The 25,689-nt window shown below is 40.9% G+C and overlaps 2 protein-coding genes across 3 annotated transcripts; both read left to right on the top strand.

Moving 5' to 3' along the window:
* Positions 1-66: 66 nt before the first annotated feature.
* LOC104422848 (serine/threonine-protein kinase/endoribonuclease IRE1b) lies at positions 67-5,918 on the top strand. Its single transcript, XM_010035297.3, has 6 exons — positions 67-382; positions 478-2,648; positions 3,688-3,854; positions 4,167-4,413; positions 4,873-5,179; positions 5,469-5,918. The coding sequence occupies exons 2-6, from the start codon at positions 802-804 to the stop codon at positions 5,601-5,603; spliced, it is 2,703 nt and encodes a 900-aa protein (XP_010033599.2). The 5' UTR covers positions 67-382; positions 478-801; the 3' UTR covers positions 5,604-5,918.
* A 7,493-nt stretch (positions 5,919-13,411) lies between these two features.
* Positions 13,412-18,054, top strand: LOC104424005 (serine/threonine-protein kinase/endoribonuclease IRE1a). 2 transcript variants are annotated; one of them, XM_018863649.2, is made up of 5 exons: positions 13,412-14,757; positions 15,815-15,981; positions 16,300-16,546; positions 17,013-17,316; positions 17,609-18,054. In XM_018863649.2, the coding sequence occupies exons 1-5, from the start codon at positions 13,754-13,756 to the stop codon at positions 17,750-17,752; spliced, it is 1,866 nt and encodes a 621-aa protein (XP_018719194.2). In that variant the 5' UTR covers positions 13,412-13,753; the 3' UTR covers positions 17,753-18,054. The 2 variants fall into 2 exon arrangements, with proteins under 2 accessions (XP_018719194.2, XP_039159325.1); XM_039303391.1 differs by having other exon boundaries at positions 17,013-17,752.
* The last annotated feature ends 7,635 nt before the right edge of the window (positions 18,055-25,689 follow it).

Here is a 25,689-nt window from a genome sequence, read left to right as displayed (position 1 = left end):
ACCCCGTGGACATCAATTACAGCGCCTTTAGTCCTATGATCTTTTCCTTTATAGTACGACAATGGTCGGAAGAATCTCGTTATCGTGCTAAGTAATCTTTCTTCCTTCTGAAGTTTTGCACATTGCAATAATGCAGCGATGGCAGGAAGGTTGGGATGTTCCTTCGTTTGGTTGCTGCTGAGCCTTTTGGGCTCTCCTCAGTCTCGCTCGTGGTTTCATCAGACAGTCTGTAGTTCAGAGCTGATCGAGTGTTATCGACGTTGCCGTTTGATCCTCGCCAGCTGTCTTTCGGGCTGAGCGACGGCGATTTGGCATCGGTTCAGAGCGGACGAGACAGAGTGTTGATGCGCTTGCCTGTTGGGATTCTCAAGTCTCTTCAACCGTGAGTACAATTTCTTCTGATTTCTTGTGATTTGTGGCAAAGTAGGAACAACTTCTAAAGAGCTAGCGAGATTAACTTAGAACAATTTCTTCCAGTTTTGCTTAGCAAAGGAGCAAGGGAGAGACTGTATTCCCACAGTCCGACACACACTCTTTGCCTTTATATTTTAAGCGATTATTGACGATGAAAGTCACAACAAGGACAAGCATATCTCTTCAGAGAACGATGGCAGGCTTGGCAACAGGTGGAGTGGTGATGAGGGTGATTGTAATTTGAAAACACTTTCCAATTGGAGGAAAGGACGCGAGTCTAGAAAGAGCAATGGAAGTCTTGACAGAAAGGAGGAGCATGTCTGTTCAGAGAATTGAGGCAGGCTTCGTAATTGTTGGAGCTACGATGAGGGTGATCCTAATTTGAAGATGCCTCCCAAGATGAAGAAAGGACACAAGTCAACAGCGAGTGTTGCAAGTCTTGACAGAAAGGACAAGCATGCCTCTCCAGAGATCAAAGGCAAGCTTGGTAGTAGTAGGACCAATGATGGGGATCATTCTAAATTGAAAATGCCTTGCTCGGTAAAGACAACACAGGAGTCTGGTAAGAAAAAAGAAAATCTTGACAAAAAGGACAAGCATGTCTCTTCAGAGAACAAAGGCAGGCTTGGTAACAGTAGGAGTAGTGGTGAGGGTGATTGTAATGTGAAAACACTTTCCAAGAAAAACAAGTCTGGAAAGAGCAACGGAAGTCTTGACAGAAAGGGCGACCATGTCTCTTCAAAGAATGAAGGCAGGCTTAGTAATCGTGGGAGCTACGGTGAGGGCGATCCTAATTTGAAGATGCCTTCCAAGAATAAGAAAGCACACAAGTCAACAGCGAGTATTCTAAGTCTTGACAGAAAGGACAAGCGTGTCTCTCCAGAGATCAAAGGCAAGCTCAGTAGTGGTAGGACCAATGGTAATGGTCATTCTAAAGTGAAAATGCCTTGCTTGATGCAGAAAACACAGGTGTCTGGAAAGAGAAAAGAAAATCTTGACAAAAAGGACGACCATGTCTCTGCAGAGAACAAAGGCAGGCTTGGTAACGGTGAGAGTGGTGGTAAGGTTGATTGTAACGTGAAAACACTTTCCAAGACAAACAAAAGATGTGAATCTGGAAAGAGCAACGGAAGTATTGACAGAAAGGAGAAGCATGTCTCTTTAAAGAATGAAGGCAGGCATGGTAATCTTAGGAGCGATGTTGAAGGTGATCCTCATTTGAAGGCGCTTTCCAAGAGGAAGAAACAGCGCAAGTCCAGAAAGAAAAATCAAAGTCTTGAGAACAAGGACGAGCATGGTTCTTTAGAGAATGATGACAGGATTTGTAATAGTAGCAACTGTGATGAGGGTGATCCTAATTTGAAGATGTGTTCCAAGATGAAGAAAACAGACAAGTCAACAGAGAGGGTTGGAAGTCTTGACAAAAAAGACAAGCATGTCTCTTCAAAGATCAAAGGCAAGCTCGGTAGTAGTAGGATCAATGGGAAGGGTCATTCTAAAATGAAAATTCCTCTCTTGATAAAGAAAACGCAGGAGTCTGGAAAGAGAAAAGAAAATCATGACAAAAAGGACGAGCATGTCTCTCCAGAGACTGAAGGCATGCTTGGTAACCGTAGGAGTGGAGGTAAGGGTGATTGTGATTTAAAAACACTTTCCAAGTGGAAGAAAAGATGTGAGTCTGGAAAGAGCAACGGAAGTCTTGACAGAAAGGAGGAGCATGTCTCTTCAAAGAATGAAGGCAGGCTCGGTAATAGCATGGACCATGATGATGAGAGGATGAACCTAAAGAAAACTGTTGTTGGTGGCATTCCTGGGCGTTGGATTGGTAAAGTCTTTGTATCAAATACAGAAATCACTAGAAGAAGCAATGGCACCATTGTCCTTGAGGGCTTTTATGAAGGTCGATCTGTTGCAGTGAAGCGCCTTGTCCTGGCTCGCCATGCTGTTGCTTTACAAGAAATAGAGTCTCTGACAGCCTCTGACCAAGACCCAAACATTGTTCGGTTGTATGGAGCAGAGTGTGATCAGGATTTTGTGTATCTTGCTTTGGAGCGTTGTGCTTGCAGCTTGGATGACTTAATACGAGCACATTCAAATTCTTCAGAGAAATCTGTCTTCCCTCGTGACCCAGCATCAAATGCCATGCAATTGGATTTGGTTGAGGGGACGATGCTGGATGTTAACTTGTGGAGGGAAGATGGCCATCCCTCACCTTTGCTAATCAAACTGATGAGGTAAATTTTATGTCATGACACGTGAAAGAAAGGTTTGAACTGAGAGACTACTGCAGTATTTTGCTTCTGGTGGCACTCCTAAAATGGACTGTTGCAGATTTCTTATTGTATTTTGTGCTTGCTTGCCTAGGTATTACTTTTATTTGACTCTCAAGCATGTTCACAGAGACAATCCCCACGCCTCAATTAAACTGAGTCCTTTAGTCCTCTTTTTTTTTGCTGGCACTGAATTAGTTCTCAGGCAGCAATATCCAAGTCAGTCATGAGACAGGCAATCCTTAGGCCGCTAACTGGCCTCAAGTCACCTGATGGATTCGATATCATGGGCTGAGTTTTGAACCTCACACGTATCGGTTTCATCACTTAAGGTCAATCTTTCTATCTAGGCTGAACCTGGTGGTTTCTTACTATGATACTTAGTAACCATTTAGCGATGAAGTGATAGTTCCCATTTTGATTAAATTTGGCTCACGGGTGGCAATTCGAATTGTGTTACCTTGTTCATCTTGGTCTTTATTGTCATTTCATGTTTGCCAAAGTAGTTTAAATTCGATTCAATATGAAACAACTGGCTTTTGTCGAAGGGTCATGTAGTATCAGTCAGGAGTTAGGTCCTCGTGTTGTTCCAGATTTGGGTTTCTCCCTGTGAATTGGAGTAGCTCTCTCGTGTCATCTGAAAATTTGCCACTCAGCTCCTTGCAACAGTTGACGTAACATGAAATTATCCTTTGAATGTTTTTCTTTTGAAGCCAGTCCTAATAATTATTTTTTTCTCCCCTGTTGTCTTGACATTCTTACCATGTCTCATTTCATTTTGTGTTAGAGAAGTTTCTGACAATCGGGTATAACTATCAACCAGTGCCTTCGAGTAGGATTTCTGTTCTTAGCTGCTGGTTAATCAATTATTGGTAGAGGGCACACGACAACTTTGTCCACACTTGCCTTCATTGATCTTGAATGTCTAATTAATAGGAAACATTGATTGGTTCAGATGTCTTGTTGGTTTAAGTCCTATGATCTACTCTATGTTATCATTCAGGGATGTGGTCTCAGGACTGGTCCATTTGCATCGCTCGGGAATAATTCATCGAGACTTAAAGCCTCAAAATGTTTTGATCACTAAGGAATTATGTGCCAAGTTATCTGATATGGGCATTAGTAGACTCCTCCCTGGGGATGCATCTTCCTCAGAATATCTTGTTTCTGGTAACTGCTCTTGACAGCTTTACGTGGACCCTCAATCTTCTTTGCATTTAAGATTGATCCATGCGGGTCTGAATCTGTTAGGTGATACCAAAACCTTCAGCTGCATAATTTCGGCTGTAAGAGCTGTCTTTTTTTTCTAAAAAGGACCTTTTATTGACACTTTGCTGTTTACATTGGGGTATGATTTTGGAGTCAAACAGTTTCTGCAGGTGTCTCATTTGATTGACTGTTGATTCAGTAATGCCACCTCTGTATCTGTCTGAGTGACAACGGCTCTTTAAAAAATGCAAATACCCGATGTCTACCTTGCAGATTGTGGCAGATCGGGATTGCAAGCATCTGAACAACTTTGTCCTGCGCAGCGTATGTGCTCAGTCGATGCATTTGGTCTTGGTCGTGTCTTGTTTTTTTGCGTCACTGGCGGAAGACATCCATTTAAAGACAGTCTAAAGGGCAAAAGTAATATTGAGAAGAACACAATGGATTTGTCCCCAGTGGAATTTATGCCAGAAGCTGCAGATTTGTTTGCTCGTTTACTGAACCCCAATCCTAACCTGAGGTGAGAGTATGGCATCGTAATGTGCATGATCACTTTTTCTTTGCATCCATTGATGGATTTTGTGCTGGACATTTAGCGACTCTCAATTCCATGTAGCACTCAAATCTTCTGTTTATCTTTTCCTTCTAGAAGTACAACAGCCAATCTACATTGAACTATAAATGCCATTGATAGTTACATGTTCCAACATAAGCCGATTACAGGTGAAGCCAGGGTTAGATAGCTGCTGTAACTTGTCTATACTTGAAGATGCACCAACAAATCATTCCAAAAGTAAAATTTATGGGACTGAAGATCTCAGGGTTATAACTATGTTTCTTGCTAGTAAGGATGTAAAAAAAAAATCATTTTCACCTTCTGATTTTTCATCAAAGATGCTTTGGGAGTCACTGAAGTCAGTCTATCTCTTGCGGCTGAACAACAGACATTTGCATTCTGAGCTATTATAATATCTGGCAGGCCAAAGGCATTGGAGGTGCTTCACCATCCACTGTTTTGGGATTCAAAGAAGAGACTGTCCTTTCACCGAGAAATCAGCGACTGGGTACAACCGAAAGCTAGGGGGGGAACTGACCCTGATCTTCTGGAAAAATTGGAAAGCATTGCTCAGCGTGTTTTCGACGAGGAATGGAATGGAAAGATAGATTGTGAATTCATTAAGCACATGGGTAAGTTCAAGGCCTATGAGTTTAAAAAGGTCACAGACTTGTTGCGAATTGTGCGAAACACGTTTAGCCATTACAGAGAACTTCCACCAGAAATTCAGGTATGTTTCTACTTCCCAGTGCAACTAATGCAGGAAAATTTTGCATCTATAATGACATGGGCGTTATTGATTACATTATCATCACCAATGCGTTTGAGTCATTATTTCACATTCGATGTTTATCTATTTTACAAGCAATAAACACATCCTGTGCTGAACTATCACTGTATAGATACGCATGATTACCGCAGCTCAATCTCCACAAGGCCAATAGATTGAATGTATAAACAAGCAATAGTGTGAGTTTGTGGCTTGTCTACGATATCACACTGATGGTTGGTTGTGGCAGGAGATCGTCGGAACATCTCCTGAGGATTTGGATAGCTATTTCACGAGACGATTCCCCAAACTCTTGATCGAAACATACAGATTCGTCTCCATGTGTGGTGAAGATGATCGCTTTCCAGAGTACTTCAACCAGTGACTGCAACGGTTTATCGGCAGGGCACTTTGCAATAATTCAGGTCAATGACCGCAGTTTGAGGATGGTTGATTTCGGCATCGCATATAAAGATGTCATTACACACTTGGAAGAATATACAGTATAGACATGTTTGTATATGTTTGTATGATGAAAATATGGGATGTAAGAGATGATCATTAGCATGTACAGTCAGCTACAATATATCAAGTCCTTGTCATGGGTAGGTTATGATATAAGTCCAATGCGTTAAATGCCATCCTGAGGCAACTGATTCCTGCCTAAATATGCCTAACAGAGAAGGCAGGATTTTCAGAACATGTTGATCTATTATCTATGATCCCCCAATATCGCAATAACTGCAATTTCTGCTGCAAATGTTCTTTTTTAAGTAATAGAATGGAGTCAATCCAAAACAAAATTGAACGGCAATCATTATATTAAAATTTATGTACAAAAAATGATGTTAGAATCAGAATATCATAAAGCTTGTGTCGAGGTTCTTTCTGTGTATCCTACTCCAAAAAATCTAAAAGAACCTCTTCAGAATTTCAATCAATATCAACTATATTGCCCACTTCAATTTTAATCCCACCATTGACAGCTGGTTAGTTCGTGCGATGATTCATCTTATACGAGATGGATGACGAACAAGACATCACCTTGGTTTCTACCAGAAAAACTTGTTTCCTATGTACGAGTCGATCTAGATGGTGGATACCGCATAGCATGGAAAATACAAGGGAAATGCCTAATTCCGTTCAATGTCCGGTCGCTTGTGCTAGATTGGCGTCAAACGTGCTTCTTCAGTATTCTCTTTGCTGACTTCTGAAGCGATTTGTACAGTTAGATTCAACTAGCAATTCAACCAAAACCCCCACCATTTCTTCTTCTTTTTTTCCATTTTTTGGGCCCATGTAAGCCTCGGTATTCTTGGACGAAGATTCCACTCTTTTCTTCACGATGAAGTATCGTGCATGCAAACTTAGCCCGATAAATCAAACCGGTTGAATATCAAGAAAAGGTGAGACTCACATTCAGTGTCATAGGACAAAAGGGAAAACCGACCCTAAGCTTTCTTACTTTTCTCCATGCCATGACCGGTTCTATGAATGCATTTTTCCCGAAACGCGTAGGTCCGATAATTTCCGCTATTTCTCGGGAAAGTGATCTCCCTATCACCATTCCTCGTCGTACTATATCTAACTCGTTGTCATGATGAAAGGGCATTGCGCTTAGCAATGATGATTAGCGAGGCTCATTAGGCCAGTAGGACCCCTTGTGCATCCATCGGCAATCTTTCCCTTTTCAGTTTGATAATGGTTGGATGAATCTCATCATCGTCCTAAGGAATCTTTCTTCTTGATTTTTGCTCTTGCTTAGTTACATTGCAACGATGCCACAATCGCGGGAAGCTTAGATCTTCCTTCCACGGGTTGCTGCAGTGCCCTTTAGGCTCTCCTCAGTCTCGCTCGTGGTTTCATTAGACAGCATGTAGCTTGGAGCCGATCGAGTGTTATGGACGTCGTCGCCGCCACCGATCTTTCTTTTGGGCCGAGCAACACCAGTTCGGGGTTGGAGAGGTCCGAGCCCGAGGCGGCAGTGGCGGCGGTTCAGAGCGGACGGGACGGAGTGTCGATGCACTTGCCCATCTGGTCTCTCGAGTCTCTTCACCCGTAAGTACAATTTCTTCCGATTTCTTTTTAATTAGTAATAAATTGGGAACAACTCCTAAAGAATTAGTGAGAATAACTTAGAACAATTTCTCCCGGTTTTGCTTAGCAAAGAGGTAAGGGAGGGACTATTCTCACAATTTCTTCCGGTTTTGCTTAGCAAAGAGGTAAGGGAGAGACTATTCTCACAGTCTGACACCCACTCTTTACTTTTATATTTTAATGGAAATTCAAATAAAGATCTCAAGTGAAATTATTTTCTTAAAAAAAAAAAAAAGGGTTTCAAGTTGACATTGTCTCACATAATAATCTAAAGTGGCCAAGTAAAAAGTGGTCTAAATTCATCGGTCGACTAGTGTGTAATGTGATTGTTCTAGCCACTTGAGAAATGACACTTTTGACCCCTAAAAATTATAATTTTATTGGAACAAAATTGCCCTACTCTGGCGATCATGTGACATGCTGGTCAGTTGGTGAGTGTAGACACTCATTTAAGATTGATTTGATTTTTTCAAATTCTTATTTGAAATAATGTTCATTTCATATTTTCTTTCGAGAAAATGACTCGATATCAAACTCTTATATAAAAATTTCCTTATTTTATGCTATTAACTATGAAATTCATCTATTACGGACCTCCTTAATCCTTTCAAAAATTACAGTCACCAAAATTCGTGGGTAACCTTTAGTAGCGATCCCGATTTTTCGGTTTGGTAAGTGTCACTTCATATTTTTCAATATTTACCTTTCACATTAAGAAGTTATTAGTTTACATGTATTCCAAATGATTATGATAAAAAAAAAATAGTCTTCACACGATTATGAATTTTCAGTTCAAGAGAATAACCATCAATAAAACCAATGACTATAAATTTTCCATAAAGGCAACTAAAACAACGTCGACGGATTTTCGAAAACATTGGTCGCAATTTGACTCGAAAAATGTAGAAATGACCGATTACAATCATGATTAGCTATTGGAAGAATTGACTCAGGCCCCACGTACCCAATGTGAAGACGAGGCCAACGTACTTTATCATTCGAATCATGATGATGGTCATAGCGCCAAAGACACCGAATAAAATTGACATTCCCTCATATAATATTCGTATATAATCATGTAGCTATTAACTAATGACTACCCAAAAAAAAAAAAATTCCAACCTAATCTGCCTTAATAGACCACAAACACTAAAGGAAAAGGCAAGTTGCGAATCTCCTAAATCAACATTCAAAAGTTGAGAAACTCTTACTCTCCATATTACGTAACCCAAATAGACAGCAGATGGCTGATTTGACGTTGACCATATCGGAGTTGGGTAATCGACTAAGAGAAAGTTGCACCGATGAATGGGAAATTATTCGAGATTAATGAAATCTCGGATATGAGCCGGCTGAGTTTTGAGCTTTACATGTTTCAGCTTCATAAATTAAGGTCATTGTTTCTATCTAGGCTGAAGTTGGCGTTTTCTGTGATGGCCCGAGCGGCGGTCTTCGGATTTCTTACTATGATACTTAGTCATCATTTAGTTATAAAGTGACAGATTTCCCATTTTAATTGAATTTCACTTACAAGGGTGGCAATTCGTATTGTGTTACCTTGTTCATCTCAATCCTTATTGTCATTTCATATTTGCTGAAATAGCTTAAAGTCAATTTAATACAAATGAACTGATTTTTGCAAATAGGGTCATGCAGTACACGCTTTGAGTTAGTCATCCTCATGTTGTTCCAGATTCGGGTTTCTCCCTGTGTTAGAGAAGTTTCTATGAATCTAGTCTAACTATCAAACAATGCCACCAAGCAGGATTTCTGTCTCTAGCTCTTGGTTAATCGATTATCGGTGGAGGGAACACGACCACCCTTGTTCACATGCCTTGCCTTCGTTGATCTTGAATGTCTGTTTAATTAATGGAAAACATCGTTGGGTTCTTATGTCTTGTTGGTTTAAGTCCTAAGACCTACTCTACATTGTCATACAGGGATGTGGTCTCAGGGCTTGTCCATTTGCATCACTTAGGAATAATTCATCGGGGCTTGATTACTAAGGAATTCTGTGCCAAGTTATCTGATATGGGCAGCGGTAAAGTCCTCCTCGGGGATACGTCTTCCTCAGGATATCATGTCGCTGGTAAGTTCTCTTGACAGACACCGGGACCCTAGATCTTCCTTGCATCTAAGATTGATCCATGCAGGTCTGAATCTGTTAGGTGATACCAAAACCTTCAGCCATATAATTTCAGCAGTAAGAGCTGTCTTTTTTCCCCCCCAAAAAAAAAAAAAAAAAAAAAGACCTTTTATGGAAAGTTGGATCACTCGATATTTTGCTGTCTAGATTGTCGTATGATTCTGGAGATCCAAACAGTTTCTGCCGCTCTCTTTTGATTGACTGTTGAATCCATAATGCCACATCTGTATATGTCTGAGTGACAATAGCTCTTTGACAAATGTGAATACCCAATGTGTATCCTGCAGATTGTGGTGGCTCGAGATCGCAAGTGCCTGAACAACTTTGTAATGCGCACCAAACATGCTCAGTCGATGTCTTTGGTCTTAATCATGTCTCATTTATTTGCATCACTGGCAGAAGACATCCATTTGGAGACAGTCTTAAGGGCGAAAGAAATATTGAGGAGAATGTTTTGGATTTGTCCTCGGTGGAATTTATGCCAGAAGCCGCAGATTTGTTCGCTTGTTTACTACACCCTGATCCTTACCTGAGGTGAGAGTACTATGCAATTTGCTTGATCTCCTTTCTATCCTTTGATGGATTTTATGCCAGTCATTTATTGACTTTCAATTCCCTGTAGCACTCAAATCTTCTTTGTAACCGTTTCTTCTAGAAGTACAATGGCCAAATACTATTGAACCGCAAATGCCATTGATTGTTGCACATGTTCCCACGCAACCCAATTACAGTTGAAATGTAACTTGTCGGTACTCAAAGACGCACAGGCCAATCATTCCTAATGTAATATTTAGGGGACTGAATGATTTTCAGGGATTGTAATCATGTGTCTTGCTAGTAAAGGAGATTAGAGAAAATCGTTTTCATCTTCCAATTTTTCATCAAAGATGGTCAGTGAATCACTGAAGTCAATATATCTCGTGTGGCCAAACAACAACAAAATATTTGCATCCTGAACTCTTCTAATATCTAGCAGGCCAAAGGCATTGGAGCATGCCTGTGTAGAAAATCAAGGCAGGCTTGGCAATTGTAGGGGTGATGATGAGGCTGATCCTGATTTGAAGGCACTTTTCGAGAGGAAGAAACAAGGAAAGTCTAGAAAGATAAATCAAAGTCTTGACAACAACGATGAGCATGGTTCTTTAGAGAACGATGACAGGATTAGTAATGGCAGGAGCTACAATGAGGTTGATCCTAGTTTGAAGATGCCTTCCCAGATGAAAATAGACGAGTCAATACAGTGTGATGGAAGTCATAACAAAAAGGACGAGCACGTCTCTTTGGAGATTGATGGCACGCTTGGTACTAATAGAATCAATGATGAGAGTCAGTCTAAACTGAAAGTGCCTCGCTGGATAAAGAAAACAAACCAGTCTGGGAAGAGAAATGACAATCTTGACAAAAAGGACGAGCATGTCTCTTCAGAGAAAGAAGACAGGCTTGGTGACAGTAGGAGTGGTGATGAAGGTGATTTTAATTTGAAAACACTTTCCAAGAGGAAGAAAAGTTGCAAGTCGGGAGAGAGTAATGGAGGTCTGGGAAAAAAGGAGCACCATGTATTTTCAGAGAATGAAGGCAGGCCTGATAATAGTGTGGGCAATGATGATGCGTGGATGAACCTAGAGAAACCTGTTGGTGGTGGCACCTCCGGGTGTTGGATTGGTAAACTCATTGTGTCAAATACAGAAATCGCTAAAGGAAGCCAGGACACCATCATCCTCGAGGGTGATCCTAGTTTGAAGATGCCTTCCCAGATGAAAATAGACAGGTCAATACAGTGTGATGGAAGTCATAACAAAAAGGACGAGCACGTCTCTTTGGAGATTGACGGCAAGCTTGGTACTAATAGAATCAATGATAAGAGTCAGTCTAAACTGAAAGTGCCTCGCTGGATAAAGAAAACAAACCAGTCTGGAAAGAGAAATGACAATCTTGACAAAAAGGACGAGCATGTCTCTTCAGAGAAAGAAGACAGGCTTGGTGACAGTAGGAGTGGTGATGAAGGTGATTTTAATTTGAAAACACTTTCCAAGAGGAAGAAAAGTTGCAAGTCGGGAGAGAGTAATGGAGGTCTGGGCAAAAAGGAGCACCATGTATTTTCAGAGAATGAAGGCAGGCCTGATAATAGAGAGGGCAATGATGATGCGTGGATGAACCTAGAGAAACCTGTTGGTGGTGGCACCTCCGGGTGTTGGATCGGTAAACTCTTTGTGTCAAATACAGAAATCGCTAAAGGAAGCCAGGACACCATCATCCTCGAGGGTGATCCTAGTTTGAAGATGCCTTCCCAGATGAAAATAGACGGGTCAATACAGTATGATGGAAGTCATAACAAAAAGGACGAGCACGTCTCTTTGGAGATTGACGGCAAGCTTGGTACTAATAGAATCAATGATAAGAGTCAGTCTAAACTGAAAGTGCCTCGCTGGATAAAGAAAACAAACCAGTCTGGAAAGAGAAATGACAATCTTGACAAAAGGACGAGCATGTCTCTTCAGAGAAAGAAGACAGGCTTGGTGACAGTAGGAGTGGTGATGAAGGTGATTTTAATTTGAAAACACTTTCCAAGAGGAAGAAAAGTTGCAAGTCGGGAGAGAGTAATGGAGGTCTGGGCAAAAAGGAGCACCATGTATTTTCAGAGAATGAAGGCAGGCCTGATAATAGAGAGGGCAATGATGATGCGTGGATGAACCTAGAGAAACCTGTTGGTGGTGGCACCTCCGGGTGTTGGATCGGTAAACTCTTTGTGTCAAATACAGAAATCGCTGAAGGAAGCCAGGACACCATCATCCTCGAGGGTGATCCTAGTTTGAAGATGCCTTCCCAGATGAAAATAGATGGGTCAATACAGTATGATGGAAGTCATAACAAAAGGACGAGCACGTCTCTTTGGAGATTGACGGCAAGCTTGGTACTAATAGAATCAATGATAAGAGTCAGTTTAAACTGAAAGTGCCTCGCTGGATAAAGAAAACAAACCAGTCTGGGAAGAGAAATGACAATCTTGACAAGAAGGACGAGCATGTCTCTTCAGAGAAAGAAGACAGGCTTGGTGACAGTAGGAGTGGTGATGAAGGTGATTTTAATTTGAAAACACTTTCCAAGAGGAAGAAAAGTTGCAAGTCGGGAGAGAGTAATGGAGGTCTGGGCAAAAAGGAGCACCATGTATTTTCAGAGAATGAAGGCAGGCCTGATAATAGAGAGGGCAATGATGATGCGTGGATGAACCTAGAGAAACCTGTTGGTGGTGGCACCTCCGGGTGTTGGATCGGTAAACTCTTTGTGTCAAATACAGAAATCGCTAAAGGAAGCCAGGACACCATCATCCTCGAGGGTGATCCTAGTTTGAAGATGCCTTCCCAGATGAAAATAGACGGGTCAATACAGTATGATGGAAGTCATAACAAAAGGACGAGCACGTCTCTTTGGAGATTGACGGCAAGCTTGGTACTAATAGAATCAATGATAAGAGTCAGTCTAAACTGAAAGTGCCTCGCTGGATAAAGAAAACAAACCAGTCTGGAAAGAGAAATGACAATCTTGACAAAAGGACGAGCATGTCTCTTCAGAGAAAGAAGACAGGCTTGGTGACAGTAGGAGTGGTGATGAAGGTGATTTTAATTTGAAAACACTTTCCAAGAGGAAGAAAAGTTGCAAGTCGGGAGAGAGTAATGGAGGTCTGGGCAAAAAGGTGCACCATGTATTTTCAGAGAATGAAGGCAGGCCTGATAATAGAGAGGGCAATGATGATGCGTGGATGAACCTAGAGAAACCTGTTGGTGGTGGCACCTCCGGGTGTTGGATCGGTAAACTCTTTGTGTCAAATACAGAAATCGCTAAAGGAAGCCAGGACACCATCATCCTCGAGGGTGATCCTAGTTTGAAGATGCCTTCCCAGATGAAAATAGACGGGTCAATACAGTATGATGGAAGTCATAACAAAAGGACGAGCACGTCTCTTTGGAGATTGACGGCAAGCTTGGTACTAATAGAATCAATGATAAGAGTCAGTCTAAACTGAAAGTGCCTCGCTGGATAAAGAAAACAAACCAGTCTGGAAAGAGAAATGACAATCTTGACAAAAAGGACGAGCATGTCTCTTCAGAGAAAGAAGACAGGCTTGGTGACAGTAGGAGTGGTGATGAAGGTGATTTTAATTTGAAAACACTTTCCAAGAGGAAGAAAAGTTGCAAGTCGGGAGAGAGTAATGGAGGTCTGGGAAAAAGGTGCACCATGTATTTTCAGAGAATGAAGGCAGGCCTGATAATAGAGAGGGCAATGATGATGCGTGGATGAACCTAGAGAAACCTGTTGGTGGTGACACCTCCGGGTGTTGGATCGGTAAACTCTTTGTGTCAAATACAGAAATCGCTGAAGGAAGCCAGGACACCATCATCCTCGAGGGTGATCCTAGTTTGAAGATGCCTTCCCAGATGAAAATAAACGGGTCAATACAGTGTGATGGAAGTCATAACAGAAAGGACGAGCACGTCTCTTTGGAGATTAACAGCAAGCTTGGTACTAATAGAATCAATGATAAGAGTCAGTCTAAACTGAAAGTGCCTCGCTGGATAAAGAAAACAAACCAGTCTGGAAAGAGAAATGACAATCTTGACAAAAAGGACGAGCATGTCTCTTCAGAGAAAGAAGACAGGCTCGGTGACAGTAGGAGTGGTGATGAAGGTGATTTTAATTTGAAAACACTTTCCAAGAGGAAGAAAAGTTGCAAGTCGGAAGAGAGTAATGGAGGTTTGGGCGAGCACCGTGTATTTTCAGAGAATGAAGGCAGGCCTGATAATAGTGTGGGCAATGATGATGCGTCGATGAACCTAGAGAAACCTGTTGGTGGTGACACCTCCGGGTGTTGGATCGGTAAACTCTTTGTGTCAAATACAGAAATCGCTAAAGGAAGCCAGGACACCATCATCCTCGAGGGTTTCTATGAAGGCCAACCTGTCGCAGTGAAGCGCCTTGCCCTAGCTCAACACCATGTTGCTTCAAAAGAAATACGGTCTCTGAGAGCATCTGATCGAGACCCAAATATTGTTCGGTTCTATGGAGCCGAGAATGATCAGGATTTCGTGTATCTTGCCCGGGAGCGTTGTGCTTGCAGTTTAGATGACTTAATACGAGCACATTCAAATTCTTCAGAGAAATATGTCTTCCCTGATGACCTGGCATCAAATGCTATCAACGAGTACAAAATGCGATTGGATTCAGTTAAGGGGACAATGCAGGATGTTAACTTGTGGAGGGAAGATGGCCATCCCTCACCTTTGCTACTCAAACTGATGAGGTAATTTTTATGTCGTGGAATGTGAAAGAAAGGTTTAAACTCAGAGATTACTGCAGTATTCTGCTTCTGGTGGGACTCCTACAATCGACTGTTGCAGACCTCTTATTGTATTTTGTGCTTGCTTGCCAATGTTTGACTTTTACGTGACTCTGAAGCATGTTTACAGAGACAATCTTAAGTAACGCCTCAATCAAACTGAGTCCTTCAGACCTCTTCTTTTGCTGGCATTGAATCAGTTCTCAGGCAGCAATTTCCAAGTCATACAGGAGACAGACAATTATTAGGCTGCTAACTGGCCTTGATCTACCCTGATGAGTTCAATATCTCAGGGGTTATGTTTTGAATCTCACACATCTCAGTTTCATAAATTAAGGTCATTGTTATTATCTTAGCTGAACTGGGCGGTCTCTTACTATGACAATCAATAACAATTTCGTGATAAAGTGACAGATTTCCCATTTTGATTAAATATGACTCAATGGGGTGGCAATTCGTATTGTGTTACCTTGTTCATCTCAGTCATTGTCATTTCATTTTAAGCCGAAATAGCTTAAATTCGATTCAGTATGAAAGAACTTGTTTTGGAAAAAAGGTCATGTAATATCAGTTTTGAGTTAGTCGTCCAAGTGTTGTTCCAGATTCAGGTTTCTCCCCGCGGATGAGTTCTCTCTTGTCATCTCCAAATTTGCCACCCAGCTTCTTCCAGCAGTTGATCAGAATACAGAATTATCCTTTCCACATTTTTCTTTTAAAGTTAGTCCTAATAGTTATTTCCTTTAATGTTGTCTTGCGTTATTTCTTGTCTCCTTTCATTTCCTTTCATTTTGTGTTAGTGAAGTTCCTATCGATCGGGTTATAACTGTCAACCAATGCCTTCAAGGAGGGTATCTGTTTCTAGTTGCTGTTTAATCAATTACGGGTAGAGGGCACACGCCCACCTTGTTCACAAACCTTGCCTTTGTCGATCTTGAATGTCTGTTTGGTTAAAGGAAAACATCATTTGGTTTGAATTTCTTGTTGTTTTAAGTCCTAAGATCTACTTGATATTGCTGTACAGGGATGTGGTCTCAGGACTTGTCCATTTGCATCGCTTAGGAATAATTCATCAAGACTTAAAGCCCCAAAGTGTTCTGATTACTAAGGAATTTTGTGCAAAGTTATCGGATATGGGCAGTAGTAAACTCCTCCCCGAGGATACGTCTCCCTCAGGATATCATGTCCCTGGTAAGTGCTCTTGACAGCTTTACCTGGACCCCAGATCTGCTTTGCATTTAAGACTGATCCATGCAGTTCTGAATCTGTTTGGGTATACTAAAACCTTCAGCTGTATAATTTCGGCAGTAAGAGCTGTCTTTTTTCCTATAGAAGATCTTATATTAAAAGTTGGACCACTCGATGGGTTGGCTATCTAGATTGTGGTATGATTTTGGAGATCGAACAGCTTCTGCCACTCTCTTTTGATTGACTGTCCAATCCATAATGCCACATCCATAGTGACAATGGCTATTTAACGAATGCAGATGCCTGATGTCTATCTTGCAGATTGTGGCAGCCTGGCATTGCATACGGCTGAACAACTTTGTCCTGCGCACCAAATGTACTCAGTCGATCTGTTTGGTCTTGGTTGCATCTTGTTTTTTTGCATCACTGGTGGAAAACATCCATTCGGAGACAGTCTAAAGGGCGATAATAATATCAAGGAGTACTCGATTGACTTGTCCCCCGTGGAATTTTTGCCAGAAGCTGCAGATTTGTTTGCTCGTTTACTAAACCCCAATCCCAACCTGAGGTGAGAGTACTGACATGTAATATGCATGATCTCTATTTCTTTCTATTCTTCAACAAATTTTCTGCAAGTCATTTATTGACTCTCAATTCCCTGTGGTGGTCGAATCTTCTGTGTATCCGTTTCTTCTGGAGATACAACGACCGAACAATATTGAACCGTAAATACCATTGATAGTTGTACATATTCCCACATAGGCCGATTACAGGTAAAACCATGGAACGGCTAGCTCTTTAACTGGTCAGTACTCAAAGATGCACATGCATATTATTCCTAATGTAATATTTATGGGACTGAATGATTCTCAGGGATTACAACTATGTTTCTTGCTAGTAAAGGAGGTTAGAGAAAATTGTTTTCACCTTCCAATTTTTCGTCGAAAATGCTTAGGGAATTACTGAAGTCGGTCTATCTCTTGCGGCCAAACAACAAAGACATTTGCATTCTGAACTCTTCTAAAATCTGGCAGGCCAAAGGCAATGGTGGTGCTTCACCAACCATTGTTTTGGAATTCAAAGATGAGACTTTCCTTTCTCCGAGATGCCAGCGACTGGGTAGAATTGAAAGCTAGGGGAACCAATCCTGATCTAATGGAAAAATTGGAGAGCGTTGCTTGGCGAATTTTCGACGAGGAATGGAATGGAAAGATAGATCGTAAAGTCATTAGGCATATGCGTGGGTTCAGGGCCTACAAATTTAAAAGAGTCAGAGACTTGTTGCGAATTGTGCGAAACACATTTTGCCATGCCATAGGACTTCCACGGAATATTCAGGTATGTTTCTACTTTCCAGTGCAACTACTGCAGGGAAATTTCGCATCTATGGTGACTTGGACATTACCGATTACATCACTATTACCAATACGTAAGTCATTGGTTTATGTTCGATGTTTATCCATCTACTCTACAATCATTAAACCCGTCCGCCAGTGAACTATTGCTGTAAGGTTATACGTGATTACTGCAGTTGAATCTCGGCAACGCTTACGGAGTGAATGTATCTGCGAGCAATGGTGTGGATTTTGCGGCTCATATTCATTATTGTTCTGATGGTTGGTTATGGCAGGAAATAGTCGGATCATCTCCCGAGGATTTGGACAACTATTTCACGAAGCGATTCCCCAGACTTTTGATTGAAACGTATAGATTCGTCTCCACGTGCTGCAAAGATGAGGAACGCTTTCCCTTTCCTGAGTACTTCAGCTGGTGATCACAATGGTGTATCAGCAATGGACTTCGCAATAATTAAGGTCAGTGACCACAATTTGCAGAAGGGTTGATTTCGGCGTCGTGCATATCAAGAGGAAACATATACATTTAGGAAACCTGTATATACATGTGTATATGATGTACATGGTTTGTGGTAAATCGATATGTAGAGGTGATGGATTCATGCCTGTATCTGCCTAAAAGAGAAGGTAGAATTTTCAGAACACGTTGACCCACTGCTCGACCCACTATTCATTAGCGTAAGATGTATCATACTGCAATTTCTGTTGTAAATGTTATTTTTGGCGGAACAAAATGTATTTAATCCACAATAAAATTGAGTGATAATTAACATTTAAATTAATTTACGTATTTTGAAGTGTATCATGCATGATATCACCGGTCACTAGAATAGCAAAATATAAAGAATAGTGATGAAAGGGAAGTTTTTGACCATAAGATTATTTATATCATATCAAGACATTTGGGGGAATAAATTCTTTTTTTTCCCCGGCAAGCAATAGACATGCATGCGCTCTCGTAACGTGTGTTGGACAATGACCCATTTTGTGCCATACAAGATAAAACAAGAATCATAAAAATAATAAAAATATGATACGAGACGACATGACACACTTCACTTTATATGTTGATGCGAATCAATATGTCTTCATCATAGTTCGATCATTCAACAAGTTGAATCAAAATCAATACGTTTTAGGATTACAAATACGGCTATGATATGCGAACACGAATTGCCAACCCCTCCTCCCTTTTCAGCTGGAATTTGCTGGCAGTTTTGAGCTCCTCTTCTGGTTTGTCCACTGCATATCCTTCTAAAGGCCTTTATGTCAAGGCTCCCTCTCACCTACTTGGGGTTCTCTGGCTTTCTCAGCGTGCGGTAGACCTGAGTTAATGATATTTTTTTGTTTAAATTTTCAATATTACCCTCATTCATTAATCATAATTCCACATTTACCCCTTCTTACGCTCCATCACAATACATTCTTTTAATGATTCTCACTTTCTTAATTCCCATGTGTCGAAAAAATGGACCGAATGTGAGGCAAGTGTTAAAGTATACCAATTCTTTTCAATTAAGACACAACAACTTCAATTGAGGGGGCGATTACTTTAAATGATAATGCATATTCTGATATGATATGTTTATGTGATCAAATAGTTTAGGATGAATTTTGCTTTTTTTAGTTGAGAAAGATCCACTTTGATGTAACTTTTTTAGCCAAAAAAAAATGTGATTTTTTATTTATAAATAGTATAATACGTCTATTGTACATTATGCTCAATATGAAAATATAAAAGTTACAGCTATTGTTTCTCTACAATTTTAAACAAATTAATTATTAAAAATTTAAATTGATCACGCTAAAGAACTTTCTAAATATATTTCTACCAAAGTGTATTTCTCTTACAATTGCTTTTTAAGACACTTTCCAATCACAGTTTATTAAACAGTTTGTGCTTTTCATGAAAACCTTCTGTGTTTGTATTTTTCTTCAAAGTCTTTCCCTAAACTAAATGCCCCCATAGCCTGGAAAATACAAAGGCCTATATCTGTCATGTGCCTCTTCACGGACGCTTGAAGCCATTTGCACAATTAGAGTGAACTAGTCAAAACCCCAATTGTCTCCTTTTCCTTTCTTTTTGTTGGCCGATGCAAGCCTTGGTCTTCTTAAACGAAGTATCCCCTCTTTCCTTTGCGAGAAAATATCCGGCGGACTGGTCTAATAAAACAAATTAGTCAAATATCAAGAAAAAATGAGACGTCTGACTGGGTAAAATAATAAGTTTCCGTACATTTTTCTCGTAATGATGAGCAAAGGACGATAAGTGTACTAGTGGATAGCACTTAGCAATGAAAGTAAACGTTCATTTGGGCCAGTAGGACCTCGTGGGCATCAACTACACCGCAATTCGGTCCTATAATGTTTCTTCTTTTAGTCCGACCATGGTCGGAAGAATCTCATAGGGTCTTAAGTAATCTTTCTTCTTAATTTTTGCACAATGCAATAATGCAGCGACGGCAGGAAGGTTGGGATGTTCTTTCCTTCGGTTGCTGCTGGGCCTTTTGGGCGCTCCTTAGTCTCGCTTGTGGTTTCATCAGACAGTTTGGGCGTGTTTGTAAACTTGTTCCGGAAATAAAAAATGAATAGAAATACGTTTGGTAAATTTATATTCTTTTTTTGTTTTTCTTAATTTCTTAATATTTTTATTTTATTTTTCCTTTCTTTTTTCTTTTTTTCTTCATTTGGCCGGTTGCCGGCCTTTGGCGACCGGCCGACAGGGGTTGACAGCCTCACCCAGCCACGGCGAGGCTCGCCGGCCCTCGGCGAGACCGAGCCTCGCCATGGTTGGGCAAGGCGAGGTTGGCGAGCTTGGCCTCACCCAGATCCGGCGAGGCCGAGCGTCGCTAAGGGCTAGCGATGCTCTGGCAAGGTCACCGACCCTCGATGGCGTCGCCGGCCCTCGATGGCCGGTCACCGGTCACCGGCCATGGCGAGGCCGGCGACCAGCCAAAGAAAAAAGAAGAAGAAAAGAAGAAGGAAAGAGAAGAGAGAGAAGTGTTTCTTCAAAACTGTTTCTGGAACAAAAGACAACTTTTTTTTTTCTCATTTCCATTCTTTTTTTGTTCCGCAAACAAAAAAACAAATTTTGAACAAAAACGCAAATAAACGCGTTTCTATTCTTTTTTTTGTTCCTGAGAACCAAAAAAACAAAAAATCTGTTCTTAAACAGAAAAAAGAAGTGAAAACATGCACGCCCTCTGTAGTTCGGAGCTGATCCAGCGTCGTGGACGTTGGCGTTTGATCCTTGCTGGCTTGTCTTTTGGGCCGAGCAACGCCAAGTAGGCGTCGGTTTGGAGCAGACGAGACAGTGTTGATGCACTTGCCTGCTGGGATTCTCAAGTCTCTTCAACCGTGCGTACAATTTCTTCCGGTTTCTTGTGATATGTGGTAAAGTAGGAACAACTCCTAGAGAGTTAGTGAGATCAACTTCGAACGATGTCTTCCAGTTTTGCTTAGCAAAGAAGTAAGGGAGAGGCTGTATTCCCCCTGTCCATCGCACACTTTTAGCCTTTATATTTTAAGGGATTACTGAAGACGAAAGTCATGAAAAGGACAAGCATGTCTCTTTGTCTCTTCAGAGAACGATGGCAGGCTTGGTAACAGGAGCTGTGGTGATGAAGGTGATTCTAATTTGAGAACACTAACCGAGTGGAAGAAAATATGCTAGTCTGGAAAGAGCAACGGTAGTCTTGACAGAAGGGTGGAGTACGCGTGTTCAGAGAATGAAGGCAGACTTGGTAATCGCGGGAGCAATGATGAGGGCGATCCTAATTTGAAGATGCCTTCCATGATGAAGAAAACACACAAGTCAATAGCAAGTGATGGAAGTCGTGACAAAAAGGACAAGCATCGTCTCTTCAGAGATCAAAGGCAAGCTTGGTAGTGGTAGGATCAATGGTAAGGGTCATTCTAAATTGTGAATGCCTTGCTTGATAAAGAAAACACTCAAGTCAATAGCGAGTGATGTAATTCACTTTTCCATCTTTCTAGAGCTCAGACATGACTAAGATTTACTATTTACCATTCTTTCTTTCTTTCGCATGGTCTTTGGGACAGGAATCAGGATACTGCTCTGGTGACTGCCTTAGATGGGACTGTATATTTGGTGGGCAGTGATCTCAGGAGGATCATCTGGTCATTCACATCTGGACCTCCCATTTATTCTTCACTTCCGACCAAGCAAAATCCTTGTGACCTACCAGTGGCTTCTTCATAGACTGGTGAGGATGATTCGGAGCTTTATGAACCCCATGAGCACTTGGGCAAAATGGTATGACTAAAAGACCACTAATTTGCTCATGAACATTGAGTTTCGTTTGATGTACCCTTATTAATTATCCATGTTCAAGCAACTTGTCTGCTAGTGCTAGGGTCGTGGCTTGATTGATCTTTTTGCGGGCTTGGTCCATGTGAATTAGGTCAGTTGTTTACGAATAGTGTTAGAGCAATCCATAGAACAAAAATATGGAAACCAGAGAAGGCTGTCACATAGCTGATGGCTAACTTTTTATTCTGATTTCGGATATGAATGTGAATTGCGACATGGTTTCTCAGGAAAAGGGATGACTATATGTTCGAAAATTTGATTCTGCCGGATAATCTTTTCTCGAGAAAGCAAGACATGCTCGCAATTTGGTTTATTGTAATGTTTGCAGTTTCTGAAATGCAAGTTGAATAGACCATGTAGAAAAATCTTAATTTTTGTCTTGAACATGTGATTCATGTCCTAACTCATTAAAATATAGATGACAAAATTTTTAAACTTTTATCTGTTGGTACAGTGTGGCAAATCAGTTACTGCATTGCTTGGTTTTGGACCAGTGGATGGATGTTTAGTATCATTTCTCTGTCTGCCTTTAAGACTTTGGAATATCTCCTGGTTACTGTGGCTGTTACTTACGTCTCTGGTCGCTTATTGCCCGCCTTATATGCCTCATGAAACTGACTCCTGCGAACGCAGAAATTAGGAGCTAATGTCAATGATTTAATCAAAAGCACACCACTCCTATCAGAGGATGGATCAGTTGGACTTGGACCTCAGAGAAGCACTGTGTTTGAAGTTGATACTCTGACTGGAAGACTAGTATGCGTTCATGGTTAATCATATATTCCATCCACCTCGAAAGGACATGGAAGACAGTCAAGACACTGTTTTATTCATTAATGATGTGATGGATTTGGCTAAGGCAATCTTTAACAATGAGCAGCTGCATCTGAAGATCATATGGACAGACTATTCACTGCAATCATTTTCTCCAAACTCCAATAAGGTTTTGCAGAGCTTGTCCCTAGCTGAGATAGAGGCTTCTTTACTTGGTAAAGAAGACAATGGCCATTCTAGTAGTGTATCTCCTGTTGATTATAGACATCGACTTGGTTGGGAATATGGAGACCCCTTTACAATGCGGCTCTCTTTCTCTAGTCCACCAATTGTTGTTCATGTTCGAATTTATCAGATGTACAACTCATTTACTAGACCTTCTCAGGCTGAGATTGGTCGATCCTTGAGTTCTGAGCCCAAGAATGTGAGACTTCCTTCTTCATATCTTACGCTTCATCAGCAACTGAAGATGAATATTGAGGTTGCAAAATGAGGATGCTTTTGATGTGATACTGTCACTGCCTGCTCCAGAGATCCTTAATTCAGGAGTTGTCTATTGGTTTTACCATACAGCCTTCTCTGGCGATATGTCACATATATCTTTTGAGCTGTCAGAAGCTTCATCTATCATATTGATGGTCCTTTTGATCATTGGCTGGTTTGTCTGCTATTCCGCTCAAGTGCCAAATGAACAACCAAAGCTGCTGGGGAATTCTAGTTTGAAAAAACTTTCTAACAGGAAGAGAAGGCGCAAATCAAGGAAGAGTAACGCAAGTCTTGACAGCAAGGACGAGCATGCTTCGTCAGGGAACAAAGGTAAGCATGGTAATATTAGGAGCGACACTGAGGCTGACCGTAATTTGGCAACGCCTTTCAAGATGAAGGAAACACATGACTCAAGAAACAGTAGTGGACATGTTGTTCATCAGCAACTGAATGAAGATAGATTGTTAAGGTTGCAAAACGAGGATGCTTTTGATGTGATACTGTCACTGCCTGCTCCAGAGATCCATAATTTTGGAGTTGTCTGTTGGGTTGACCATAAAGACTTCTTTGGCGATATTTCGCATATCTTTTTTAAGCGGTTAGAAGCTTCATGTATCGTGATGATCTTTTTTATCATTAGGTTCGTATGCTTTTCTGTTCAAGTGCGGAATGCACAACCGAAGCTGTTGGGGGGTTCTAATTTGAAAAAATATTCCAAGAGGAAGAGAAGGCGTAAATCTGAAAAAGAGTAAGGCAACTCTTGACAGCAAGGACAAGCATGCTTTGCCAGGGAACGAAGGCAAGCATGGTAACATTAGGAGTGCCAATGAGGCCAATCATAATTTGGCAACGCTTTCCAAGACGAAGGAAACACAAGAGTCAAAAATTCTTGTTCATCAGCAACTGAAGATGATAGTATAATAAAGAGTGCCGAACACCTGGAGTGCCAAAATTTGGAGAAACACTTAAAAAGTGTCAAAAGTTAGGAAAGTAAAACTTTAGTGCCAAAATCAAAGAAAAATAGATTACTTAAGTGTCAATGACGAGAAAATCTAGTTAAAATGTTGATATGGCGATTTTCCAGCGAGGTAAGTGTAAAATGACGTCATTTTGCACACTGACGTAGCTAGATAAATACAAACGTTTAACTTGGTAAATAATTAATTAAATTAAATTTAAAAATAAATTTATTTAAAATATTTAAAATTTAAAAAGAATAAGGGGGAGGAGGCACGCTGTTGAGGGCTAAGCCCTTGCCGCCGCCGCCACCTCCCCGCCATCGCTAGGAAGGACCGGCGAAGGTGGGGGCAGGGTCGGCCGAGGTCGCCCCGGGAGGCAGTGGTGGCGAGGGCTCAACCCTCAGCCACCTTTGTCCTCTTTCCCTTTTTTTTTTTTTTTTTTAAAAAATTATTTTTTATTTTAAAATTTTTTATAAATTAATTAAATTAATTTTTATATTAAAATTCAAATCCGTGCCAAAACAACATCAATTTTGCATTTTTTTGCTAAATCAGCTCTCCGGTAAGCCACGTAGGCGAGAAAAATAATAAAAAATTAACACGTAAGATTTCGAATTCGCCGGAAATGGCACTTACGTGTCCCACTTTTTTTTAAAAAAAAATGACTCTTAAAAAGCGTCACTTTTCTAAATTTTGACAATTAAGTGTCCCTTCGTCCCAAATTTTGGCACTTGAGGTATACTTCTTCCGTATTTTAAGATTGCAAAGTGAGGATGCTTTTGATATGATACCGTCACTACATGCTCCAGAGATCCATAATTCAGGAGTTGTTATTGGGTTTACCACACAGCCTTCTCCGGCAAAATTTCGTGGATCAAGCGGTCAGAAGCTTTATCTATAATATTGATGATCCTTTTGATCACCGGCTGGTTTGTCCACTATTCCATTCAAGTGCCAAATGAACGACTGAAGCTGTTGGGGGATTCTAATTTGAGAAAACCTTCCAAGAGGAAAAGAAGGCGTAAATCTAGAAAGAGTAATGCGAATCCGACAGCAAGGATATGCATGTTTCTTCAGGGAATGGAGGCAAACATGGCAATATTAGGAGCTTCATCTATCATATTGATGATCTTTTTGACCATCGGCTGGTTTTTCTGCTATTCTGTTCAAGTGCCAAATGAACAACCGAAGCTGTTGGTATATTCTACTTTGAAAAAGCCTTCCAAGAGGAAGAGAAGGTGTAAATCTAGAAAGAGTAACGCAAGTCTTAACAACGAGAACAAGCATGCTCAAGGGAACGAAGGCAAGCATGGTAATATTAGGAGTGCCGATGAGGCCAATCATAATTTGACAACTCCTCCCAGGATGAAGGACACACGAGTCAAAAAGCAGTGTCTTGTTCATCAACGACTGAAGATGGATTATATTTTAAGGTTGCAAAACGAGGATGCTTTTGATGCGATACTGTGACTACCTGCTCCAGACTTATTGTATTTTGTGCTTGCTCGCCTGTGTTTTTACTTTTATATGACTCTCAAGCACATTCACAGCAACAATCTCCACGCCTCAGTGAAACTGAGTCCTTTAGACCTCTTCTTTTGCTGGCAGTGAATTAGATCCCAGGCAGCAATTCCGAGTTATACATGAGACAGGCAATTATTAGACCGTTAACTGGCCTAGAGTTACCCTGATGGATTCCATATCATGGGCTGAGTTTTGAACCTCATATGTTTCAGTCATAAATGAAGTTCATTGTTACTATCTCGGCTGAACTCGGTGCTTTCTTACTATGATACAGAGTAAT

This window comes from Eucalyptus grandis, chromosome 10 (genome assembly GCF_016545825.1).
Source record: "Eucalyptus grandis isolate ANBG69807.140 chromosome 10, ASM1654582v1, whole genome shotgun sequence".
Lineage (NCBI taxonomy): Eukaryota > Viridiplantae > Streptophyta > Magnoliopsida > Myrtales > Myrtaceae > Eucalyptus > Eucalyptus grandis.
The sequence above is the reverse complement of the archived record's forward strand: the minus strand, read 5'-3'. Positions and strand labels throughout refer to the sequence as shown.

Coding starts and splice junctions, on each gene's coding strand:
- LOC104422848 (XM_010035297.3), top strand. CDS start 802: ATGCCTCCCAAGATGAAGAAAGGACACAAGTCAACAGCGAGTGTTGCA. Junction 2,649..3,687: donor TTGCTAATCAAACTGATGAG/GTAAATTTTATG, acceptor GTTATCATTCAG/GGATGTGGTCTCAGGACTGG. Junction 4,414..4,872: donor AACCCCAATCCTAACCTGAG/GTGAGAGTATGG, acceptor AATATCTGGCAG/GCCAAAGGCATTGGAGGTGC.
- LOC104424005 (XM_039303391.1), top strand. CDS start 13,754: ATGAACCTAGAGAAACCTGTTGGTGGTGACACCTCCGGGTGTTGGATC. Junction 14,758..15,814: donor TTGCTACTCAAACTGATGAG/GTAATTTTTATG, acceptor ATTGCTGTACAG/GGATGTGGTCTCAGGACTTG. Junction 15,982..16,299: donor CTCAGGATATCATGTCCCTG/GTAAGTGCTCTT, acceptor TCTATCTTGCAG/ATTGTGGCAGCCTGGCATTG.